The sequence below is a fragment of the Gymnoscopelus microlampas genome, assembly GCF_963454915.1.
Source record: "Gymnoscopelus microlampas genome assembly, chromosome: 11".
Classification (NCBI taxonomy): Eukaryota; Metazoa; Chordata; class Actinopteri; order Myctophiformes; family Myctophidae; genus Gymnoscopelus; species Gymnoscopelus microlampas.
This window is the reverse complement of record NC_139948.1, coordinates 32,080,456-32,106,434: the sequence shown is the minus strand read 5'-3', so window position 1 is coordinate 32,106,434 and position 25,979 is coordinate 32,080,456. Positions and strand designations below refer to the sequence as shown.

General features: G+C 42.2%; 1 protein-coding gene across 2 annotated transcripts; it reads left to right on the top strand.

Moving 5' to 3' along the window:
• The first annotated feature begins 516 nt into the window (after nucleotides 1-516).
• tlk2 (tousled-like kinase 2) lies at nucleotides 517-24,412 on the top strand. Of its 2 annotated transcripts, XM_084072372.1 has the most exons (28): nucleotides 517-754; nucleotides 1,088-1,176; nucleotides 1,806-2,059; nucleotides 2,325-2,374; nucleotides 3,012-3,072; nucleotides 3,166-3,305; nucleotides 3,390-3,496; nucleotides 4,053-4,118; nucleotides 7,083-7,165; nucleotides 8,785-8,856; nucleotides 8,980-9,049; nucleotides 9,141-9,184; nucleotides 9,362-9,460; nucleotides 9,666-9,758; nucleotides 12,178-12,270; nucleotides 12,432-12,542; nucleotides 12,671-12,807; nucleotides 13,009-13,161; nucleotides 13,251-13,317; nucleotides 13,586-13,683; nucleotides 13,792-13,873; nucleotides 14,481-14,572; nucleotides 14,738-14,827; nucleotides 15,415-15,584; nucleotides 16,494-16,632; nucleotides 17,616-17,727; nucleotides 17,838-17,945; nucleotides 23,142-24,412. In XM_084072372.1, exons 1-28 carry the CDS (start codon nucleotides 528-530, stop codon nucleotides 23,316-23,318), a joined length of 3,084 nt encoding a protein of 1,027 aa, XP_083928498.1. In that variant the 5' UTR covers nucleotides 517-527; the 3' UTR covers nucleotides 23,319-24,412. The 2 variants fall into 2 exon arrangements, with proteins under 2 accessions (XP_083928498.1, XP_083928497.1); XM_084072371.1 differs by lacking the exons at nucleotides 517-754; nucleotides 1,088-1,176; nucleotides 1,806-2,059; ... (3 more) ...; nucleotides 3,390-3,496; nucleotides 4,053-4,118 and adding an exon at nucleotides 5,247-5,933 and having other exon boundaries at nucleotides 7,078-7,165.
• The last annotated feature ends 1,567 nt before the right edge of the window (nucleotides 24,413-25,979 follow it).

The window sequence follows — 25,979 nt, the reverse complement described above, 5'->3', positions numbered from 1 at the left end:
AAATCCTAAGAATCATAAATATTCGTTAAAAGGCAAAGCTCATTTGTGATTGTGAATGAACGCGTTCTATTTCGTTTAGGTCTATGCCTAGCTCCATCTCTGGACCAGAGCTCTATTTCTATGGTCCTCGTCAGTGTTGCCATGTCCGCTTATTATAAGCCACTTTGGGCTTCTTTTTCTTTAAAGTTGCTTGTAAAAATTGGTTGTTGCGCGGGTTGCGGTTTTTTGGGCTAATTTATAAAGTGTGGTTGCTTATTTGGGCTTGCTTCCAAATGTTGTTTAAACCAGTGGTTCTCAAACATTGTCATGTCAAGGACCAGGACCCTCAATGTATTTGTCTTCAGACCACCCCATCCAGGGACCCCCATACAAGATTTGTGTTATTAAAATAAGCTTAGATCGGCTATTTTCAAATAGCCAATGTATAGGTTTAAAGGGCTCACGTGGCCTGAGGGCTTGTTTTCACAGACCTAGTTGCTTATTTCTCTCGCAATATGTGGCAACGCTGCCCACCACGTCAATCCAACATGGCAGCGCCCGATGCGGCGAGAGCACTGGAGATTGTGGAGAAGGAAAGCATGGAATCTGTGGCAGCTGTGGAGAAAGAAAGCATGGAAGCTGTGGGAGCAGTGGAGAAGGAAAGCATGGATGCTGGGCAAATTGTACCAGAACCTTCAAGTGTAGACGTGAAACGCCCTCAGTTCGGCACACGTTTCTTGACAGACCCACGTCAAATCTTCCAACACAACGCATGGTTTGTAAAAGAGTTCCACAGCTAGACAGATGTTGCTGATGATGTGGATATATTTAGGCTATCAGGCTATGTATGTGTGCTATCAGTGGTAGCAGACACACATTGGATTAAGAGATAAAGCGTTGACGTTATTTACTATTACATTTGGGAACGAAATACTTGTTTGTCGTGACTTTTGAATGATACATTTACGGCAACATAATGTATGAGAGATTTCATTGTCGCACAAACAGCCAAGTTGCTGTTTCCCATCCAGTCCCTTTTTACCAGCAGGTTTTTTGATTGATTGAATACTATGTATTCAATTCATAATAACTGCTGAATTCTCTACAGGGACAATGTGGAATGGACAGAGGAACAAGAGGCATCTGCTAAGAAGAAGGTTTTAGAGAACAGCCAGCCACTTCCTGCAGAGAAACAAGGTTGTGTTTTGGTAGTTCCAGAACCAAGTTGTACTGTCTATGTGATGACTATGAGCACCATTTGTCTGTTTTTGTTGGGTTTTGTGTGGTAGAACATTAAACTAAAAACACACAAGTATATACAGTAAGTCAGTAACAGCTGGGGATTTAGGATGTCCGTTAATGTGTCTTTATCCATGTTGTAGATTTGGCTTCTGTTTGCTCCTAGACGTGTGTCTTTTTTTATCCTATAATATTGGTTCCATCCTCACCTCTAAAATGTAGAATTATTTTGGATTTGTCAAGTTAGTTATGTTACGTTTTACAAACTCAATTTGAGTTGAGTCCATGACCCCTAGGGTCTATACTTGATCCCCATCCCCTTTTTTCTCTCTACATCAAATCTCAAAATAGCCAATGTACAAGCTCACAATGCGCGCCACATTGTGAGCTTGTAGATCCGCTACTTTTGTCGAATGTTTGCCTATTTTCACTGTTCACCTATTATGACATTCCCAGAATAGGGATGCTACGGTCCATGTAGTTAAATAGTATTAGGCTACTCAATGCATGAAGTTAATGCTATGGGGTTCATATGAGGAAATAGTTTTGGCTCAAATTCAAACTGGCTTACTTTGTTCCTTTTACAGAAGAATATGACTCCCGGGCAAATGAGTACTGGAATGACTTTTATACAGTCCATGAAAATCGCTTTTTCAAAGACCGTCACTGGCTCTTCACTGAGTTCCCAGAGCTGGCCCCACAGTATTGTCTCAACCATGAAGCCCATCTTGAAGTCTCCAATGAAAATCACCAGGACCAAAGAAGAAGCGAGGAGGTCACTTCTCTGTCTCCAAATTCCGGTGACTTCCCAGGCTCCTCTGCGACATACCGCATTCTGGAGGTTAGAAAATTGTTTGGAGCAGATCTCTTAAACAAGGCACAGTGATCATTAGTTAGACAGCAATGTTGAACTGTACACATTGATGGCAAATGGCAAAAACTCTTGAATGGCAAGCTGTGCAATTATAGTTTCTTTGCTCAAGTTAGGATAACTGATCTATGCTTGTGAAAATGACAGCTTGGTACATTATTGTTTGTTATACTGAGTGCAACAAGTTGTTGTGTAATAAGCATTAATGCTTTGCAAATTGATGTTCATCTGGCAGGTTGGCTGTGGCGTGGGCAACACAGTTTTTCCTATTTTGAAGACTAACAAGTGAGTATGAAGAGAATAACAGGAGATCATGCGTTTGGCCCCGTTTTGTGTGTGTGTTTGTGTGTCGGTCTGAAGTGTTGTGCATGAAAATGCTGTGTGTTCATTGAACTTGACTGAACGTATCTGTTTGCAACTAAAATGAACGTATCTGTGAGTGTCGCTAACTCCTACTGTAGTTAACAATGATCACGGTGCAAGTTGCTGAATAAAGACTAGCCAGAATGTGGCCATTTCTTAATACCAAGAACGCGAAGGGGGGTGGATGGTAGGAGGAGCTTCTAAAGAAAAAGAATAGCTTGGAGCAGCTCATTAAAAAAAAAAAAAGAAATCAACGTGCACTAGTTCAGTTTTTGGGAGTGTTAATTTGTTAACTATAAATGTTTAATCTGTGAATCAGGACAACCTGGGAGGAGAACAGTAAAAATGATGTACAACTGGTGATCACATGCCATGCTATGCTTTCACAGCTGTAGGTAGAAGTTAAACTGCATACATCGCTATTTTTAGGGCATGCCTCCTGATGGAGAGTTGTGCTCGACTGAGCACACCTTTATAGTTATAATTATACACTTGCATTTCTTAATTTGCAGAATTTCAGTGATTGAGTAGCATAAGGTCTTATGATTGTCTTTTGCAGTGACCCTGGACTCTTTGTTTACTGCTGTGATTTTTCCAGCACTGCTGTGGAGCTAGTCAAGGTAAGTTAATGGAAGTGGGGGGATGATGTGGCTATAAATCATCAGAATAATCTTGGTTGAAATGATAAATTAACGTAGCCTTTTTGTCACTAGAGTAATACTGAGTATGACCCTGAGCGATGCCTTGCCTTTGTTCATGACTTGAGTGATGTGGAAGCCTATTACCCTGTCCCTGATGGAAGCCTGGATGTTGTTCTACTAATCTTTGCTCTGTCAGCCTTGCATCCTGACAAGTAAGAGCTCTCTCTCTCTCTGTTTCTCTACCTGTTTGTGTCATTGAATGTAGTGCTGATATTTTCAAACCTTCTCCATCTCAGAATGCACGCATCAATTAAGAGATTAGCGCGGCTGCTGAAGCCAGGGGGAGTGTTGATGCTCAGGGACTATGGACGCTATGACATGGCACAGCTGCGCTTCAAGAAAGGTTAGACTGACACTGTATGTGCTCTGTACAGCATTGGTTCTCAAAGTGGGGTCCGGGGACCCCCAGGGGTACTTGAGGGGGTTCCAGGGGGTCCCCAGCTAAATGATGGACAGGAACCAAATGGACCCTTATGGGTCTGTAACTCTCAGAGTTAAATTAACATTGATTTTACAATGTGAATTGGGGTCCCAGAGATATAAATGCCATTAAATGGGGGTCCGTAGCCTAATGCATGTCAAACTGGGGGTCCTTGAAATTAAAATGGTTGAGAATCACTGCTAGAGCCCTGAAAATCTTCTCTTATTTGGGGTCCCTGGCTTATCTTTCCAAATGGGGGTCCGCGGGCTAATAAGTGTCGATTTGGGGGTCCTTGACATGAAAAAGTTTAAGAACCACTGCTGTACAGATCCAATGCCACAAATGAAAGATTGTAAACATCAGTGAAGTGACAATAAGTGTTGAATAGATTGTTAAGTATTGGTTTAGATGTCTCCATTTTGTTTTATATTAGTCTGATGGGTAAGTGTTTTTTTGTGTTTTACTTTTTGTCTTTTAGGGAGATGTTTGTCAGACAACTTTTATGTCCGGGGCGACGGAACACGAGTCTATTTCTTTACTCAAGGTAAAAATAAAATGAAGTTAGTCACTTCGTGCACACATGTCCATGTCCATATTGCAGGGACATTTTTTAATAAATGTGTGTTTTCTTTCCAGATGAGCTCCATGACATGTTCACTGAGGCAGGGCTCGATAAAGTGCAGAATGTTGTAGACAGGAGACTACAGGTGAACCGAGGCAAACAGCTAACCATGTACAGAGTTTGGATCCAATCCAAGTACCGCAAGGCTCACACTGAGCAACTTTAAACACAGAGCCAAGCCACCTGAAGAGGACTTTGGTGCTTTACACCTGAAATACAATAAAAGCTGGGAGTGGATCTCATGGTGGTGCAGTCCATTATGAAAGAGTTGCCACAGAGTGATTGTCACCAAGAATTGGAGGCTTTGGTATGGTACTGGTCTTATGTCGCTCAAATGTTGATGGATGTGGTTTATGGCCACTTAAAATGGAAAAGGACTAAGCTCACAGATGTTTATGATCAACCAACTGGTATTTCTAATGACTTGTTTTAAACTTTTAAAGTAAATGTGTTTTTTTTAAGAGGCCTCCATTACTGCTTATGTTCAAAATGAATAATAATAAAAACCAGCAATTGCAAGTCGGCTCCATTGTTTGCAACTTTGCATACTTACTCACAATTGTGGCTCTGAACACAGATCAGAGGAAACATTTTAATGATTTGATATGCCTGATCAAATGGCCTGCATTTATATTGTGCCTTTATTCCAAAGCGCATTCACAGCAGCAGAGGCACCAGGACCGAATGGCACTACTGTGCCTGCAAGATATTTGACCAAAATCGATTAAAAAAATTGTCGTTACACTCCATAATGTCCATCACATATTTTGATTCATATATTTTGCTTTTGGCTTTAAAATATGAGCATCTGTTGGCATAGAGCAAACTGGTGCTGGTGAAATAAGATGAGGTGATAATGGCATATTCTTAATCTAACTTCAGGTTGATGTCAGTATGTACACATGGTATACCATTGACAGCAGATAAATATAATGGACAAACAAACTATAATACGAGATAAGACGGAGGGGGGATTTGGGGGCGTTGTTGACTTGAATTCTATGCTTGAATTGTAATTGGCCTAGACAAGAGATTTGGGGGCAGGCGTGGACTGAATGAAGGTGAGGAGCCAGATACTTGGAACAATCTCACGAGAAAATATGAGATTTACTGATTATTGTTTACATTGCACAAATATGAGAACCGAACCGAATCGATCCGGATTAAACTGAAATGATTACAACAACAGAACTTCCGTAGCAGATTTTCTTTTTCCTGGGGCGAGGAGGGCGACTGGAACCGAACTTTGTTTTTGATCGAGCCCAAAAAAAACCGGGACCCGAATCCATCTCACACACCAGGGAGAAAGAAAGATAGGGGAGTCGCTTAAAAGAAGTCAATCTATGCCAAATTACAACTAGAGGGTGGCCATTGTGTGGAACAAGACAACCGACACAGGGACCGTATGGTCTTCCATTAAAGGAGCGTGATCATGGGGATACCACCCGCGTAAGGAGTGCAGAAAGGCGGGTTAGGGATACCCCAGGTTCTCCGGGGCCTCGAAGGGAATCCTCCATCGTGTGACTGGAGCGCTGTGCTCGTCCGGGTCAGCCCGGCTCCGCAGCGGTGACGATCAGCAGGCGACAGGCGTGGATGTGAACGCGGCCTCGCTGCCTGGCACTGGGAGTGTCTGCTTAGCAAAGGGGAGACAGAGACAACGGGGACTGTTTTTTTTCCGAGGGGCAAATACTAGCCCTCAGGAGGACCGTGGAAGAGACAAGAGAGTGTATTGTTACAGTAAGTAGTTGACGGGATGTCAAATAAAACAACAGCGTTAATAACTTGGCTACAACCACTTCAACCCAAACGCAGTGGTTTGACAACACAGACAGGGATTGACGAGATGCTGGGGATATTACACCGTTAGCCAGCTGGCTAACTAACTAGCGGTAACGATAGCATGGGTCTCTTACCTAGCTAAATCGTTCCTTTCTGTGAACAGTGTGACTTGTCATACTTTTAGTTGACCGCCTTTCGTGAACTGACCCTGTATGGTTAACTGACTGGAAATGATTAACCTTTTAACTGAATTAGTTAACGTAACCTAGGACGCTAAATCAACCCTCTAGTCGTTAGCCACAGTACTGAAATGCTAATTGTTGTTAGCTAAAATTGACAAGCTGGTTAGCTGGTTTCCACTAGCTAGCTAACCCAGCTCGTTAGTTTGCAGATAATTGACAGAGGATGTTTAGGTGGCTGGTTATGCTGCTCAGCATAACGGGGCCACCAATCCCAATGCTCTTTGAGAACAGTCGTATCGAAAAATCAAGAATTTCTAAATGTTCTGTAATTCTAAATGACTGCGATATACATGTGGGGCTTTAAAAAACATGTCTGACATGACATCTGTCAGGCTTGGGTGTGTAACCTCTAATCAGGCTAGAAAGACAGGCACTTAATGTAATTCACTTGTTTTAAAAAGACCAAGTTGGCCTTTTCCATCGCTGTGAATATGTTTGACAATTCCATCATTAGTGACCTATAACTATAGCACCATAGGCCTGTTATGGTAGAGCATTATCAGATGATGATGCTACATTTTTTTCCAGGCATTGAAGATTCTGCCTGAATCTATGACAAAAAAAAGCAATGTATTGGCCAAATCTTTATCCTGATTTTATGTCTATACAGTGCTGTGAGTGCTTTTGTGAACACTCCGCTTACAGGGTCTAGTCCTTATTGAATATATAGAATATTGGGGAAACATTTTTCCCTAGTGTCAGGGTTATGGATGAGTCCGAGCAGGAATTTTCCACATCCATATAGCAAAAAAACAAACATGACTCATCACAACCAGTACATTTGAAGAAGTGATCTGTCACTCCCACTTAAATATTTCAGAATCCCACAACATTTAATCTTTTCTCTTTTGTATCTGTAGCCTAGCCATGATGGAAGAACTGCATAGCCTGGACCCACGGCGGCAGGAGCTGTTGGAGGCTCGCTTCACTGGGGTTGGCGTGGCCAAGGTTTGTGTTACACTTGTTGTTGTGGAAGTGAAGGGCCTCCCTTCTATCAAAGAACTTGTAGCCACCGATTCTCCCGATCACAGATTTTCTTTGTGTCTGCCTTCCTCTCTTTGTCTGTCTTCGCCTCAGTGTTATTTTGGTGCTTCATCTGCAACAAGCAATACCCCACTCTTTTTCTCTCTCTCTGGAGAAGGTTGAGCTGTGTCTGTGTTTTTGGCTGGTATGACATGGCATCATCTCTTCTTGGCTCATGATGTAGTGGCTGCATATGCAAGTGGCGATGCCTGCCAAAAGGCCACAGACGGGACTGACGTGGGAGGAAGAGGGAAAGCCAGGGCAGGAATGTAGAAATGGTCCTTGACCAGGTGCAGGTGGTGGTAGTATTTTTGTCTTTTACATCTCTAGCCTGGTACAGGGAAGGAGCTGCTTTTGTGGAAGGTGATCTTGGAACAGTGAGGGAGCGAGAGTCAGCGCCAGGAGTGGGCCCTGTGCCAGCCATAGGCAGAGCTGAGCCCAGAGCATGGCATGGCTGCTGCCGCAGAGAAAATGGCGGATTTCACTAAGGCATCGTGCCACAACCACCCTGTATGACAAGGGATGCAGTGTAGAGAGAAAGTGTGTATTAGAGGCAGAGAGAGGTATGGGTTGGTGATCTAAAAGCCCCAGGATACCATAGAGCAACTCTTGTTATTCCCCTTGACCTTGAACAGCCCCAAGGCTCTGCTGCTCTCTTTTCAGTCACTAGAGTTGGCATAAAAGTAGAGAGAAAGGAGGGAATTGATATCCTGTGAGGACAAAGAACTAGCTCACCTACGTTGGTGGAATGCGCAGGTCCTGCTCGGAGTATTGGCAAACGTGTTGCCTTTTGAATACGACTGATCAAAGACTCCAAGAATTTGATCGGTTAAAGAACAACCTGTCTTTCTTGGCTCGGGCAAAGCATCTTTCATTAGCCCTCTCCAGAGACAAAAGAACAGTGAGACCATGGTGAAAGGGAATAAAATGGATGACATTATCTAAAGGTGACAGCCAGGGGGATGAATACACCCCCACCAGCATGCCTGATGTTCGGCCATTTTGGGAGGGTTCAACGAGAGAGCTCTAGTGTGCTCTGAATGACTAAGTGCATTTCCCTGATAGGACAGAGCCCACTGAATTCTGATGTAATTCATTTGACTGACAGGCATCACCTAGGGAACTGACCTTAGAACTGATTTGTAGGTGCAGTGTGCCGCTGATGGTGAAAATAAACGAACCTCCTCAACTCAATTTTCACACTTTTTTTCAGATTTCTCTCTCAAATTGTGTTCCCTTCAAATGCATACTACCGTACTCACTGCATGCTGAAATGCCCAGGAGATACAATTCTGCGTAAAATCTGAAAGTTTAGTACCTTTAAAGAATAAAGACCACGCTCAATGATACCATTGCTCACATCTACTGCTCAAAGGTTGATGTCCAGAAATGTCCACCACACACATATATAATGGATCATAAGTGATGATTGAGAGGGATTCTTTTTGTATGAGTCTATACATAGGTTATACCTTTTATTATGTATTTTTTGATTGCTCTGTTTTTGTGTGCGCTTCTTTTTTTCTTTCTTTTGTCTTTAACAGGGTTCAGGCCAGAATGAGTCATCTAATCAGAGTCTATGCAGCGTGGGCTCTCTGAGTGACAAAGAGCTCGAGGTCAGTCGATGGTCTGCCGCCTCCCGGAAGTTTTGATTTCACAATGCATCTTTTCACTTTGTCGTCTTATTGTGCATTCAGTGGAGTCTGTTAATTTATTTTCCCCATTACTGTTCCTAACAGACTCCAGAGAAAAAAGCAAATGACCAGAGAACAAGAAAACGGAAAGGTGACCCCTTTGACGGAAGCCAAGGTGATTTTGACCATTCCTCCACTGACAGGTTTTCATCACGTAAAAAACAAACGCCAAACCCTTCCTCACTCCCTATGTCTGTGTATTCCAGGCAAAGCAGGAGCGAGGGGACTCAAGATTAGCGATTATTTTGAGGTGAGTGACTGCAGATTGTATGTGCTTAGTTGTCTGTTCAGCATCGTTGAAGCTCTTTTCTTCTTGCGTCCTAACAAAAACACAGTATGTCGTCCTTTTAGCTTTAACTCCAGTTTTTGGTCTTTCCATTAAAAGTGCTTTTCACCCTCTTCCTGTCTCACTGGTCTGGTCTGTCAGTTTGCGGGAGGTAGTGGTCCTGGTACCAGTCCCGCCAGGGGGATCCCTCCAGTGGTCCGCTCTTCCCCACAACATTCCCTCTCCAACCCACCTGTCATGGTGAGCATGCTTGGCTTCCTTCTTTTCTGTCTCGCTTTTTTTGTTTGTTCTGTTTATACCTCACTAAACACTACTGCACTTCCGTCCACTCTGTTCTATCATTATTATAAAAAGTGGAGCAACGTTTTGGGTTGTTGAATGACTTGATGAGATTAGGTGCATGTCATTAAGTGCCATTAAGTGATTTTGTTTTTTTGCCCTGCAGGTGCAACAGGGAAGCCCCTCTTCGGTCAACACGGAGCACTCCTTGTGCTCTTTGAAGCCCATCTTGCTTCATTTGCTCCACAAAGGCACACAGGTACATCACACCCTATACCGGCTAGCTACAGTATGTGTCTGTATTCAAACCTGAAAACCATTATAGGCTCTATGGAGAAGTGTAACACCAGTTTAGCAGAAGGTGGAATACCCATCTCCTGTTTCAGATCATTTTCCCATAGCTTCGTTTCATTGGCTTGGCAGCAGATTGAACCAGAAACACATATGAAGGAATGAATATGAAGAAACATGTTTCCAGTTCAAATCTGCTGTCGAGTAGGGCTGCACGACTAATCGTAAAAAAATCCAGATCTCAATTCATACAGCTATGCAATCTTATTTCTAAATGACGTTTCCATTGACCTCACGCTGCATTCACATGTTGACTTATTTAGACTTCTGCACAATCATAGGTGCAATGTCCGTCACACTTAACTCTTTCACTAAATACATAAATGAACCACCCACAGCCAGCGATTTTTGGTTTTCCTTACCTTTTCAACTAGTCACAGAATATTTATATCCAGTATGATCGATGTCCTGCCGGTTGCTAAACACGGAAGGTTTCACTGTGCTTTCGCGAGGAAAAGAAAAAGTCTTTGTGACCCCCCCCGGTCGCTTGTTATAGGTCGTTGAAAATAGCTCGTCTCGGCAAAAATGCAGGGAGAAAAAAAGATACAGCTGTTAACCCAAATACGCTAAGCAGGAAGTCAATGGTGGTGGAGATCTTTCGATCACGTGATCTCCTGGATCTATGTGACTTGAGGAGGAAAATGGTCACTTGTGTCTTGGAGAACAGCGCCAACTGGTGGAAAACCACTGAAAACGAAAAAGTCGTAAAAGACGTCTTTGACAGTCTGGCCCTTATGGGAAAGAAATCGTAAAAGTCGTCCATGGCAGTGAAAGAGTTAACAATTTAAAGCAAAACACTACTCCATTTGTGTTATCTCGTTCCTATTCCTCATTGACCGTGTGCTGTCGCTGTTACTATAGAAACCCGTCACAGAGCCTACTCGGCGAGCACGTGACTACTGAAGGAATGATTATGAAAGTTTTCCACGTGACGGAAAGTTTTCAAACGAAAGAAATTGGTGTTAATGAGAAAAATCCCTATGTGGCGAGGGCGAGAATGATGTATTTAAACTGAAAACGAAGCACATTCCAGTGAGGATGTACGAGTCATAATTTGCAAGCATTGCTTTGGCGTTGTCGTAGCTCTGAAAGTAAACACTGACTAACTACAACCACTTAAAACGTCACCATAAAATCCTATATGATTTAGCATGAAGGACATAAAACGATGATCACAAAACACCAGCCGCCAGATCACTCAAACCTCAATAACACGCAAACGTATTTTATAAAATGCATCACCATATCTGTCAAGTTCCCAAAGGCATGAAGAGATTAGATAAGTTAATGATGAAGAAGTTAGGTAAGTGTGATTGCACTCTCGCAACTATATTGTTGCATTATTGCCTGCCCTGTACACTCGATGTTGAACGACAGCCCACAGAACTGAATGAAGCATGATAATGCCGTCGTCATCGTTGCTTGCAAGTTCGGTAGCACTTGCTATGCATCCTATGTGTATAACGTATCATGAACATACTTATAAGGCATTATAATCCGCTCATAACCCTGTATAATCAGACTTATAAGAGCTTTTAACTGTGATTATGCATTATACCAGTGATAATAAAGGATTGATTATAGCGGATTATAACTATGAGAATACATTTTGGGTTGCATAGCAAGTGTTACCAAGTGGGTAGCAATTATGAAGTATTATAATACTTGACATCATAAGTCATTATAACATGCTGTATAATATGTTATGTTCCATTATACGTTGTTATGAATATTTATAACTGTAATCATCACGTGGTATAAGCATAATACAATGCATTTATACTTGAACTTATAAGTATGGTTATGGTTATACAGCAGTATGATTATTTATAAGCTCTTATAAATATGATTATAAAGGATTATGATCAGATTACAATGCCTTATAAGTATGTGTATAATGCGTTATACAGATGGGATGCATAGCAAGTGCTACCGCAAGTTCTCATGTCTCATTGTCCAACTGACCGTCATTAGGTAGACTATCTGTTACCTGATTAAGTCGGACCGAAACGTTATTGGGGGGGGGGGGGGGGGGGGGGGGGGGAGTGGAGAAAAAACACTTGTGAGAATCGTGACTCGTGAGTCATGCAGCCCTATTGCTGAGTCAATCAAACAAAGCTATGGGAAGTTTTAACCGGAACAGGAAACTGGCATACCACCTTCTGGAAACCTGGGACTACAGTTATGCACAGACCATTATTGATACTTGATTGTGTCTATGTAATATAAAGCTTTATCTTTGCGTAATATAAAGTTTGATCTTAATAGTTTTCTGCTTTGATTTCACCCCTGCCCTTCCTCCCCTGCCTCTCTTCTGTACCCTATAGTCCGACCTTACCATGGAGAAATTAACAGCATTGGAGAACAACAAAAACTCTGACTTGGAGAAGAAGGAGGGCAGAATAGATGATTTACTGCGGGTACTGATGATGTTAATAGACTTCATATTATAATTCTCTTCCCCATGTGACTATCAAGTGTTTTTGTTTCAACCAAGGCATGTTAGTTTTCATATTAGATTTTTATATCTGCATACCTGCTGGTTTTTAATCAACATTTGTACTTGTATGTTTTGCTCCAGGCAAATTGTGACCTGCGAAGACAGATTGATGAACAGCAGCGGATGCTGGAGCGATACAAGGAACGCTTAAACAAATGTGTGACTATGTCCAAGAAGCTGCTGATTGAGAAAGTATGTTGTTGCATCAATAATCTAACAACCATTTAAAACCAAGATCAGTCTAAAGAGAAGGACGTTTTTTATCTCTAAGACAAGTGTGCATGGGATTTGACACATTGTATTTATTTATTTACTCTCAGTCCAAGCAGGAGAAGATGGCGTGTCGGGATAAGAGCATGCAGGATCGACTGCGACTTGGTCACTTCACCACAGTAAGACATGGGGCATCTTTCACAGAGCAGTGGACGGATGGATATGCCTTTCAGAATCTCATCAAGTGAGCATCTGTGTTTTATAATGTCATGGTTCAACTCTACTTGTCTCATCATTGCATTTCAACTTGCCTCTGCTATATGCCATGTTCCTTCATTTTATTTTACCAATAGGAATTCCCTTTTTATTTCCTCTGTGATTTGTGACGACTCAAACTGAACTAGCAGACTCCCCCGTCCTCATCTGTCCGTCTGTACATTTCCAGGCAACAAGAAAGGATCAACTCCCAGCGAGAGGACATTGAGAGGCAGAGGAAGCTGTTGGCCAAGCGCAAGCCACCGTCCATGGCCCAGACGCCGCCTCCGAGCCTGGAACAGAACAAGCGCAAGAGCAAGACCAATGGAGCAGAGAGCGAAGCGTATGCTTAAATTGTATTTCCTTGATGTTGGGTGTCTTTCTTTCCCCCCTCTATCTCTCTCACACTGTTTCTGTGTGCCTCCCTCACAGGTTGACACAGGCAGAGTATCACGAGCAAGAAGAGATCTTCAAGCTAAGACTGTGTCATCTTAAGAAGGTAATGCTTTCATTATCCATACTTATTTCTCATCTGTCCAAGTGGGGAATTCCCACAAGCAAATGTTGGTTGTTTTGGCTCCAACTGTTGGCCGTCACATGTATCTAACCAACCATCAATTTGGAGTTCATATTTTGTTTTTTAAAGATCTTGTTTGATGGTGAAAGTGGTGACTTTGGGAATTTACCAACCACTGCAACCAAATCTTAACTATTGGCATTAGTTTAACTCTGTCTTTTGTCCATCGTAACAACGCTTTGTTCTGCAGGAGGAGGCAGAGATCCAGGCAGAGTTGGAGAGGTTGGAGCGAGTGCGAAACCTCCACATTCGTGAGCTGAAGAGGATCCACAATGAAGATAATTCCCAGTGCGTGCCCTCTTCCTTACCATCACAACACTCCCACAGTATTGTATGCTCTCATTTGCTGGAGAGTTCATGGGTTCTCATGACTACACTGTTTTTATTTCTGCACAGATTCAAAGACCACCCTACGCTTAATGACCGCTACCTGCTGCTCCATTTACTTGGACGGGGAGGTTTCAGTGAAGTTTACAAGGTGTGTGAAGGGGTTAGGGGTGTTGCTCAAAGTGGGGTCTGGGGGGGGTTTGGGGGTCCTTGCCATGAAAGATTTTGAGATCCACTGTTCCAAGAATGTTGCATGTTAATCTCATACATGTTAAAGGTTGATAACAGCATGCAAATCCAAATGATAGAATACCAGATGCTGGACAGAAAAACATGTGAAATAGTCTGCACAGAGAAAGAGCTTTGATGCTCCAAACATCACTTTTTTTTGGTGGTAATACAATAAATGTTCATGGGAGCATTAATCAGTTTGCAGACCTTATTTTCCGTTTATCTCATACATGTTATTATCATAACATTTAAATATCTTACTGTTTATTTTTATACACACACACACAGCGGTGTTCCAAGTGCCTGCATTCCATGATTTCCACAAAATGGGAAACATGGGCTCCTTTCAACATAAATATTTAGAAGTAAATGTTCGTGCCAAATTTTAAGATGAGTACAAAACCAAAAGTTGACTTTAATCTCTGTATGGGAAAAATAAGATGAATGAACCTAGAACTTTTAAATCTGTCTAGAACAGATGTATGGCAAATATATTTCTTAACTTGGAAGTGATGCTCTCTTTCCAGGCCTTTGACCTAACAGAGCAAAGGTACGCTGCAGTAAAAATCCACCAATTAAACAAAAACTGGAGGGATGAGAAGAAGGAAAACTACCACAAGTGAGTTTTTCATGCAAAACTCTGCTTCAAGTAACATTAATACTGGTTAATGCAGGAAGTGTTTCTGTTTATCTTCTGGGTTCAGTGAATTCCCTTTTTTCTTTTTCACCATTAGCGTCAGCAAAATGTGTACAATGCTGAAAAAAAATGTTCTCTTTGTTTCAGACATGCATGCCGGGAATATAGAATACATAAAGAGTTGGACCACCCACGGATAGTCAAACTCTATGACTACTTTTCACTTGACACTGACTCGTAAGTCCTTTTCTCTTTTTACACTGCATTCACGGGTTCAGGCAAGCGGTAGATGGCAAACTGGACATCATTTTAGTGGACGAGAGCAGTAAGAGTAAGTATCAATACCGTATCAACAATATACACAGTAAAAGATGCTGTTTCAATACAGTATCAGTATACTGATAGTGTCTGATACTGTATTAGTGTACATTGGAGAAAACCGATCCCAATAATGAGAAGCTAATAATCTAGTGGAACAACACCTGAAATTGTATGATACCACAAAGCTTCTGAAATATCATGAGAAAAGCTGACATTTTGCCGTCCTGTCGTTCCATCCATTGCCGTCAGACTGTTTGTTTGTTTTTCCTGCGTTGACCAGAAGGTGGTATCTGTCTGCTGTCTACCGTTTTCTTGAATCCTTGTGAATGCACCCTTTTTTTCTTCCTTTGAAACATGTACCTGCTCATTACAGTGAAAGTTATTTCGGGTGGACGCCAGCTTGCATATCTTATTCCAGAAGCAGAGAATGTGACTTGTCTGTTTTAAGCTAGCTGCGGTGAGCATTGCTGACTCTGAGATTTTCCTCCCTGGTTTTGGAGCAGGTTCTGCACGGTTCTAGAGTACTGCGAGGGCAACGACCTGGACTTCTACCTGAAGCAACACAAACTGATGTCGGAGAAGGAGGGCCGATCCATCATCATGCAGATTGTGAACGCCCTAAAGTACCTCAACGAGATCAGACCGCCCATTATCCACTATGACCTTAAACCTGGTGGGTCCCTGCATCAGAACACAACTATTTATTTTTTGAGCTTTTTATGCCTTTATTATTGATAGGACAGTAGGTTTACAGGAAATGGGGAGAGAGTGATAGGCGGGATCGGGACTCGAACCTGAGACACACTGCCTGGCTACACTGAGCCTAGGTGCCCGCGGACCACCACGCCAGCGGTCTGGGCCAGAACACAACTATTTTTTAGTTGTTCCCTCTGGTGCTACCTTCCTGTGCATTATTAATACCATGTGATCAGTGATACTTTGTTTAAAATATAGCTTTTTGAGCTATTTTAAATGGTTGCATGCAATGAACAAAGTGTGTTAGACCCCGCCCACTGTATATATTGCTGGAGTGGTGATTTTTACCATGGAGCTCTTTGTTTACCTCAACATCTGACTTGCTTTGGATTTTTCTTGGAGATGTCGACATTTATCTGCGGTGACATTTGGCTTGTTAGAAAATCTTGCCGGTGCAATAACTGCCAAATTGATCTTCAGCAAGACACTGCGTTTGTTTGTTTGTTTGCTCCGCAATGACAAAATGTTCTTATTGAACTGAAAAACTGTGACTTTGTTTGGAGTATGCTGCTTAAATGCTAGGCTTAATTCTCAAACATACCTATAGGATATTTGCATCTAGTTCAAATATGCTCTTTTTCTTTTTGTCTTTTTTAAACCCACATAAGAAACGGGTAACAAACATACAACAACCAACCAAAGAATTCAGACCAATCACACACAAAAACACAGTACAAATACAATAAAAAAGAGAAAATGAAAATTCCAAACAATTTACCCCACACACACAAGCCCACCCCCTCTTAATCTTGGATCAATGATACTTTGACGTTTTTATATTGACTATGTGACTGAAGTCTGTTTTTATATGTTCCATCCTCTTCAGGTAATATCCTCCTGGTAAACGGCACAGCCTGTGGGGAGATAAAGCTCACAGACTTTGGTCTGTCAAAGATAATGGACGATGACAGCTACAACTCGGTGGATGGTATGGAGCTTACGTCGCAAGGCGCAGGGACCTACTGGTGAGTGTTTCATTGTACATAAACTCTGCTCATCTTGATTTGTTTTGACAGCCCTCTTCTCTGTCAGCCCAAAGATCGGTGATTGCTGATATATTCGCTCTAGAAAAAGAAATATTGAGAGAATAACTCTGCTCCCTGGCTCGATTTATACTTCGCCGTACAGCGGGCCGCATGTCGAAAATAGCAGATCTACAAGCTCACAATGCGTGGCGTCTGGGATGCTATTTTCGTCGCACGGCCCAGTCGTACGACAAAGTATACATTCGGCTGGAACGCGCGCAGTATCGGGTTACTATACAGTAGTAACGTGATTGCGCTCTGTCAATGAACAGAGTTGAGACGACACAACTTTCTTTATCTGCTGCCATGCGCCTCTCAGTCACACTCTTTGACTGACCAAAACATTTTTTTACAATAAAGAATTGTAAAACATCACTTCTATAGAATATTTTTTTCCAGGGCTAAGATCACAGGCTAGGACATAAAGTGAAGTTGTAGCAGTAGTCTACCCCAGTTTGCTAATCAATTCTGACACTGCGGGATAAATGAATCACCCGCCCGGTCCCCCCCTGGAACTAAAGTGACTCGGTGTGGGTTAGCAAACTCACATTTCATAAAATGACAAATTTCGCCCAAAACATCTGCCCATAAAAACAACTAACAATTGGACTCATCCAATATGTGCCAATATAGTCGCCATATCGCCAAACCTTACCGCCTGTCTGACAGACTCGCTGCCGGCACTCCCTCGGGTCCTCTGCGATACACACGCCAAGTTTGAAGTCGACCGGTCTCGATATACGTGAAGGACAGACACGCACACACAGATATTTGCGTAATTTATAGTTTGATGTCATTATAGGCAAAAATAAAGAATTAGAAACATTTACTAAACACCTTGAAAATAGCAGATCTACAACCTCTGCTATTTTTGATAGAGTGTTGAACATTTAGTGGTTAATTTTGTTCCCTGTGACTTTCAGGTACCTACCCCCAGAGTGTTTTGTCGTTGGGAAGGAGCCTCCCAAAATCTCCAATAAGGTGGATGTGTGGTCTGTGGGAGTAATTTTCTACCAATGTCTCTATGGCCGCAAGGTAAGACGGGCACACGGCCAAATGTTTACATTTTTATAAGTGCACCTTTCTCATAACTGACAGATGTCTGTGTTTTAGCTGACTGCCATTTTGTCTCTCTCGCTGTCCAGCCCTTTGGTCATAACCAGTCCCAGCAGGACATCCTGCAGGAAAACACCATACTGAAAGCCACAGACGTCCAGTTTCCCCCCAAACCAGTCATTACACCTGAAGCTAAGGTATTATGATCTCGCTCACCGCCTTCGTTGCCATAAGCGCAAATGTCTCCATTGAACACAAGTACAAGTTTTGTGAACTTCCCATAATACATTACACTGTCCCTGGTTCACAATCAGTTGAAAACCCCTGCTTTAGAAAGTTTAAAACTATAAATCTCACTGGAGTTTTGGCTAGCACTAGTATTTAGCTCGTTACTCGTTTTGAACCAATGCTGCACTAATTTGACTTGTGATTTTAAAAAGCCATATCAAAAATTACAGCAATTCATTGATGTGAAAAATAAGAAATGTACTTTTACTTTTACTTGTACTTGTACTTAAGTATTTTTAAAAGCACTTACTCTTGAATACTTAAGTACATTTAAAAGCAAGAACTTTTTTACTCTTACTTGAGTAATATTTTGACTGAGCTACTTTTACTTGTAGTGGAGTAAATTTAACCAGGAGTACTCTGTACTCTTACTCAAGTACTGGGGTCGAGTACTCTGTGCACCTCTGCTTCCTGCCCAGCACATTAGAAGACAACCATGTAAGAGCAGGGAGATATCGTATACATTCATGTATATAGTTTCCAGGGGAAACCAGAACCCTAAGAAAAGCAGAGCCCCACTGGTGGTGGTGGGAGCAAACAAGCGCATACAACCTTCAGTGACACTGATGGAAAGAGTTAGAACAGAATCATAATCAGCTTTATTGTCATCACAGGTGAAGAAGTGGGTTATTTCTTTTTTTTTTTTTTTTTGTACAGGCAGGCTCAATCATTTATAGCTTTTAGGAAAGGTGTGGAGAAACAAACGGGTCAAATGTTCTAATATAAGTAGAGTGAAGATATACATGGCCCATTCCAGAATTGTGGGTATATTTAGAGAAGAGAAAGAAAACAAACTAGAAAATGTGCTCCTCGGAGCACAAGTCTCCGCCAGCAAATATTGGAATTTATTCCAAGATTGGAACTTTGATGATAGTGTGTACGTCAGATGGCACATTGACTGCATTACTGTGGATTGCCTTGAACTTGTTGGCAACTTGTTGGCAAGCCAACAAGTTTCATGAAGGCAATACGTTGACTTACCAACCTTTCCTCTAACGGGTGCAAATCCTGCAGTTCTCGGGGTATGGCATCCAGTAATAAGTTGTTAGCCCATAAGTTGTTCTTGGGGTATGCCAGTGTGTCTACATAATGTATTGCTCCGCCATTTCTCAGCCATTTTGTGATTATTCCTGTCTTACCTCACTTTGAAAGAAATCAAGATTCTTTCAAAGTGACACATCTATTTATAGGCTGCTATACGTCATGCGTCTCACTAGCCAATCAGAGCACACTCTTTCAACGTATTGTCACGTGTCACGTGAGGCTTGACCAATGTTAGCTTGGCCGAGGGGGGGGGGACGGAAAGTGAAAACATAGTCTCCTGGCGGAGACAAAAATCACACCCTGTGTGAAGGTAGCGGCGCCTTTGATACATTTTGTCATCGATATGTGTTTATAATGTGTTTATAGCCACATGTCACGTGAAGCTTGACCAATCACTTTGTTGACGTGTCTGACCAATCAGAGCGTTGACGTGTCTGACCAATCAGAGCGTTGACGGTGAACACGGACAAAGTCAGGTATAGAGCAGGGTATAGAGCGCCGCTAAAAATATATATATTTTTTCCATTAAACATTTTTAGTCTAGTAGTGCACACTCCATACGGGGCATAAAAGGGACACAGACAAACAGAAATCTCCATATATGGGCATAAAAGGGACACAGGCAGACAGACGGGTACAACGAGTATTGGCATGCATTCCCTCCTTGCAGCGTTGTTCCTAAGTATATAGGCACCAACCTTTTCTTCAATAAACTTTCAAAGTAACTATCGTATGACGTATTAACCCAAATTTGGGCAAGGACTCAGCCTTTGTGTGAGAGATCCCGTCACTGAGGTTGGTTGTGGGATGATTTTGAGGATCTCATCAAATGGATGCCACAATGTGATTTCTCCCCACTTTGTGGATGCATGTAACTTTTACAGGTCTCATTAAACCATTAACAGGGTTGCCATTTTCCACAATTGTATTCCTTAACTACATGTGCTAACCTCAAAACAGATGCCATATGGCATGTCTAAAAACGGAATTGTAAAGGACTTTCATCAAATTATTTAATTTGATTACAAATTCACTGGAAATATCACTAACAGATTTGATAAAATAATCTACTGTTTGTGTATCCTAAACATTTTGTATAAAATAATGGGAGAAGCAGCATGACATACCTCATCAAATGTTTGTGGCCAGAGGAAGTGACATCACTGGGTGTAGGTCACACCCTTTATAAATGACTGCTTTGGAGATTGTTTTGCCTTTATAGAACCATGTAACAGAGTTGTGCATAACATGGACATGGATAAAGACACAAAATATATATTTTTATATTTCGCTAAAAGTACACACGCATAGTACAGAAAATAAATGCAATTGATTTGAGTTAATAGAGTAAGCACACATTTGACTTGATTATTTCATGTTAATTCACGTTGAATATATGCATTTGTAGCTGGAGATGGGCAATAATGGGTGTGTGGGAGTGATGTCAAGTGATCTTAGCTTAGTCCTGAAAATAATATCCTTTGAAGAAGAAGTGATATTATTATTTTACAATTCTTAGTTGTCTGGGCAAGTTTTGGTCTGTGAGAGAGGTGCATGGCAGCAGAAAGACAGTCTTGTCGTCTCATCTCTGTTGACAGCGCGCAGTCATGTTACTATTACCACTGCACGTGTTGCAGCCGAAAGTATACTTCGTCCTACAACAGGGTTGTGCGCCGAAAATGGCGTCGCAGATCTGCCATTTTCAGCCCGCTGTACGGCGAAGTATAACTCGAGCTAAGGACTGGGGAGCTGTTCTCACATGAATTTGCTTTTCTAGTGCGAACATTTCGGCAATCTGCATTGTTTTTGGGCTGATGATGGTCGATAGGAATATTTTGGCATATCGCACAACCTTAATTCCAGATATGTCTTGAGATTTTATGCTAGAAACAGATCTGCCAACTCCACCTTAACCCCTGCGGGACTGTGATAATGAATGATTGAGCGAGAGAGAAAAAAAGAATGAGAAAACAGCTTGCTTATCCTCTGTTCTTTTGATGGATTAAAGTTACAATCTTGTGTGCGTGCAGTCACCTCTCACGCGAGTATAAAGTACTATACCGTTAGTAAATAAAGAAATAAACGGTCGCTTATCAGGCAATACCAGACCTTTTGCTGCCAAAGAGGGCATGTGAAAACTGTCTCTCCCATTGCCATACCAGCAAGTTATACTAATTGTTTGCTGGATAAAACCTGGCGCTGTAGTGAAAACATGACTATATATCTACCTTACAATTGGGATCTACAGTCATGCGCCACGACGGTTGTCTGTGGCCAACACGACGGTTGTCTGTGGGCAACTTGCATCAGTGTTGCCACACTTGCGGCCAGCAACAAGCAACCAGCTTCATCCAACAGCACCGCGCTGCGCGCTGCGCACTGCGCATGCGTGGACGCACTTTCCCTAACCAATTACACGCCACTTCACGCTTACAACTCCTGGACATGGCAACCCCGCCAACCACGCCCCCCCATCCAAATACTGTCTGTCTGTCTGACTCTTTGAGAGGGTTGAACGCAGCGCGCGCCGTCTCGCTGGGCTGAGGGTGCTGCTTCTCAGTTTGCTTTCGTTTTCGGTTTGCGTCTGGAAACACTGTTGCTCTCGCTTTTGGTTTGCGTCTCCAAAACATCTACAGCCCACTTCACGAGAGCCCCGCGCCAGCGACTAGACGGAAGGGTCGCGTAGCGACCCGCACCTCTAGTACAGTACATATGGCATATAATACATTCTATAGTTAACTTAGGTATGTAAATTAGGTTACAAATGTACAGCATATTCAGATGTGTACATGAAAGTGCAGCAGTAAGGTGAGGTTAATTCAATTCAATTTTATTAAAATGTCAAATCACAACAAGTTGTCTCAAGACACTTTACATGTAGAGCAGAGACCCGACAGTCTCATCCTGAGCAAGCAATTTTGCGACAGTGGCAACGAAAAACTCCCCCTTAACTGGAAGAAACGTCAGGCTGACCTTAGGCTCTAGGGTGGGGGCCTTCTGCCTCGACCGTGTCGGGGAGGAAAGAAGAGAGAGTGGGAGAGACAGAGGAGAGACAAAGAGATACAAGTACTGTTTTGTGTTTATGTCTGTTTGTTTTTGTTTAAAAAAAGGAAGCTATCCATGTATGAACAGAAATGTATAACCATAACCTGTGCTTCACAATAAAAAAGATTTGAAACAAGAGATACAAGTAGTAGCAATAACAATAGTAGCAAATATAGTAGTGTAAGATAGTATATGATATAATAAAGTACAACAATAATGTGTATACAGTATACAATGGTATAATATAAGAATGTTAAGATAATATACAGTATATTGTAGTGGTATAGTGTAATGTAGTAGAAATCCACGGTCGTGCTCCATGGAGAGGCCCGGTCCGCAGTCACACTCTTGATCTGCAGCTGGGGGTCCGTAGTGACAGTCCATGGAACTGCGACGTGGGGGATAAAAGAAACTCCGGGGAGTGGGTCCCCGGATGTGGAATTAGTGCCAGGCCTTACTAGAGCGTGAATCCGTACAGTGTTTATTACAAGTGCACCAGTGGGACACAAACCCACACAACCAAAGGGAGGACGAGAAGAGAGAGGTTAGAAAGCAGAAGGTGCAGACATGTACATAAGATGGAGCACTAGAGCTGATACAGGACATAGGGCTGTGCAAATAGTCTGTCTGGAGTCCAGCTCAAGTAAATAATACAATTTTGGGAACAATGAGTGAGGTGAGCTAAAATGGCCAAATTGGTCAGCTGCTTGACACGTCATATACATCAACCACATAGTAGTGCGTATAAGCCTCTCTAGTGTATCTACCTGAACTAGCTTGCAGGCTATAGATCATTCAGAGGTTGTCCACAAATTCACTTTATAAGTTTTTATTTTCATTTTTATAAGGGCACCTTTCTCATAACTGACAGATGTCTGTGTTTTTGCTGACTGCATTACTCTGGTCTCCATTGAATGTATTTACTTCCACCTCTGACTTCCGGTACAAGTTTGTTCTCTTGCACATTTATCCCTTTCTCTTGCCTCACCTAAATGTCCCTTTCTGTCTCCCTCTAGGCCTTCATAAGGCGCTGTCTGGTCTACCGTAAGGAGGACCGCATTGACGTACACCAATTGTCCAGTGACCCCTTCCTGATGCCCCACATCCGCAAGTCGGTGGCATCCTCTGGCACCTCGGGTATGGCGACGGCCTCCACCTCCAGCTCCACCTCCAACAGCAGTGCTTCAAACTGAACCCACACCCCTTAACTGACTGACCTAAGTACTTGTAAGGGCAGGCGGGAGGGTGGGTGAGGGAGGGAGGGCAGATACCCGGTCATGCCCCCCAGCCCCACCCCCACGGTATCCCACCTTGCCATGGTAAAGTCCAAGAGAAACGGCTGGGACATGGGCATGGGGTGGGTGAAGGGTCATTGACTGGGTGAAAGGAGGAATTCCCGTAGCCCTCCATTTCCCTGCCATGTCCACCCACCCAGCTCTCCTGTCCTTCTCTCCCAAGAGAGGGTGGCATTGTTCTGGGGGTCAAAGCCCTAGACTAACCCACAAATCATGGAGTTCGGCGAGGCACTGCTCGCCGAAAAGTGGGGTTCAGTATATGGGACATTTCTGCTGCAAAAATAAAAATGAGTATAGAAGTATGGAACTGCTTCAGCTTGGCCAGATGGAATAGACTGGTGAAGGCCCTATAACCAGACACGCACATACATACATACATACATACAGTACATGCATGAAGCATTCTGGTCTAAGGTAGTGTGAACTCCCCAAGTTCAAAGATTTGGTTTGTTCTCAGGCCCCCTCAACCCAATCGAGATTACCAGTCTATCCTGTCATTGTACTGAACCTAAATATGTATGGCACTTTGTCATAAAAAAAACACAGTTCTGCGTTCTCTTAGCCCTACTCAAATTCCAGACTCAGATACTTGTTGACAAGGAGGGCAAGAAGCTACCCCCCCTCCAATCCCCATATCTCCTTGTCAAGCTCCTGTGACCAAAGCTTATAACTTCCAGTTGGTGGCAGTGTTCCACCTCAGTTTTTATAATGAATGGTTTTAGAGTCGTGTTACTTGATAATGAAGGGGAAGCTGTTGATGAATGATCCCCTTAGCATTTTTTAACTTTTCAATTTAGCCAGTTTTATGGAGGGATGTTCAGTTTTTTATTGTTTTTGATTGGCCCCTTACCATAAACACATATTTATTTAGGTATGTTTGAATTTATTTTTTGGCCAATTAATTGCAAAGGACTGGTTTGCCTAATAGTACTGCTGGGGGAGATTGGGCCTTGGCAGAACGTTGCTTAAACCATTAAATACTATTGGTTAAAGTTTGTTTGGTCATTGATTGATTGATGTACTATATTTAGTAAGACATGAGAACAACAGTACATGGAAGTGCAAATTCACAATACAAGGCCTACTAAACTGGAAGGCTCATAAAGCACTAAGCTTGTTTAATGAGATACCCACGCACACAAATCATGATGACATATAAGAGACTGTCAGATATACAATTCATTTTTTATATACAATACAATTCATTTTTTTCTTCATTTTTTATTAGATTGCATTAACTGTCTGTGATTATTTTATTTATTTATTAGGCAGTTTTGCTTCATTTAAACGGAACCGTACAGAGATGGGCAACCTAGCCCATGAGAGGGAAGTGCATGCACGCACACAAATCATGATAACATGTAAGAGACTGACAGATATACAATTCAGTCTTCATTTTTTATTAGATTGCATTAACTGTCTGTGATTATTTTATTTATTAGGCAGTTTTGCCTCATTTAAACGGAACCGTACAGAGATGGGCAACCAAGCCCATGAGAGGTAAGTACATGCAACACAGGTCTCGCTGGAATCGCAGCTGGGACATTTATCTACTGGTGGTGGTGTGCTCTTATATTTATCTAGTGCAGGGTAAAGAAATTAGCCTGGTAAACCCTCCCTCCAGAAGTCTCATTAACATTAATCAAATGAAAATGAGATTTCTGGAGGGAGGGTTTACCAGGCTATAAAGAAATGGCCTCCACCAATCCATCCATAGATCTATGCATCATGCCAAGTTGGTGTAGGAAGTTCTATTTGTCTGAGACAGTCCAATCAGTCATTTGCAGCAGCAAATCCCTTAAATTAAAGACCCACAGAACCAAGACTATAATTAGTGATACCACATCATGTATCCTGGAGCTGCTCTTTTGTTGTGTGGATTCATGCAACAAATGTAATTGTGTCATCAGCCCCAAATCAGAACATCACCCTGGGTACTTTTGACTGTCTCATATACCTGGTACAATTAATTTCCCCAGCTGTTCATCTCTATCACAAATAAAATAGACTCGGAAGATGGTTCAAGTAGAAACTGGGGTTCTTGTTACATAATGCGTGTATAATGTAGAATTTGACAGGGAAATGTGGCAGAACTCATACGTTGTCACTTGATCAGTACTGTATGGCACGCCAAGAAGCTCTCACATTACACATAGCTATCCGTGGGTGGGTGGGTGGGGGGGGGCGGGGTTACTTAAGTTCTGGAACTTTTTCAATTGTTATTTATTAGTACCTATGCTGCTAATAACACCTGTGCATTATGTCGCTCCTTTTGCATTGGATTGATGCCATCAAGTAAATTTCATTGTACACTTGTGTTCAATGACAAAATAAAATCATCCATCCATCCAAATCACTGGAATTAACTCGTTTGTTTAATTTCCTTGGCCATTCGATTTTTTTAGGGCAGTTGACCAAGTTACGGATAGTAACTTTTGACCTTTAACAGTTTAACCCATAACATTTGTGGCTTTTCTGACACAAATGCCATAGTGTATAGCCTACATCGTGGCAGATGTTGGACATCTACAGCGTTGTTGTTGCAAAAGAGTCTCTACA

Coding starts and splice junctions, on each gene's coding strand:
- tlk2 (XM_084072372.1), top strand. CDS start 528: ATGGCAGCGCCCGATGCGGCGAGAGCACTGGAGATTGTGGAGAAGGAA. Junction 4,119..7,082: donor AGTCTATTTCTTTACTCAAG/GTAAAAATAAAA, acceptor TCTGTAGCCTAG/CCATGATGGAAGAACTGCAT. Junction 9,759..12,177: donor TGCTCCACAAAGGCACACAG/GTACATCACACC, acceptor TGTACCCTATAG/TCCGACCTTACCATGGAGAA.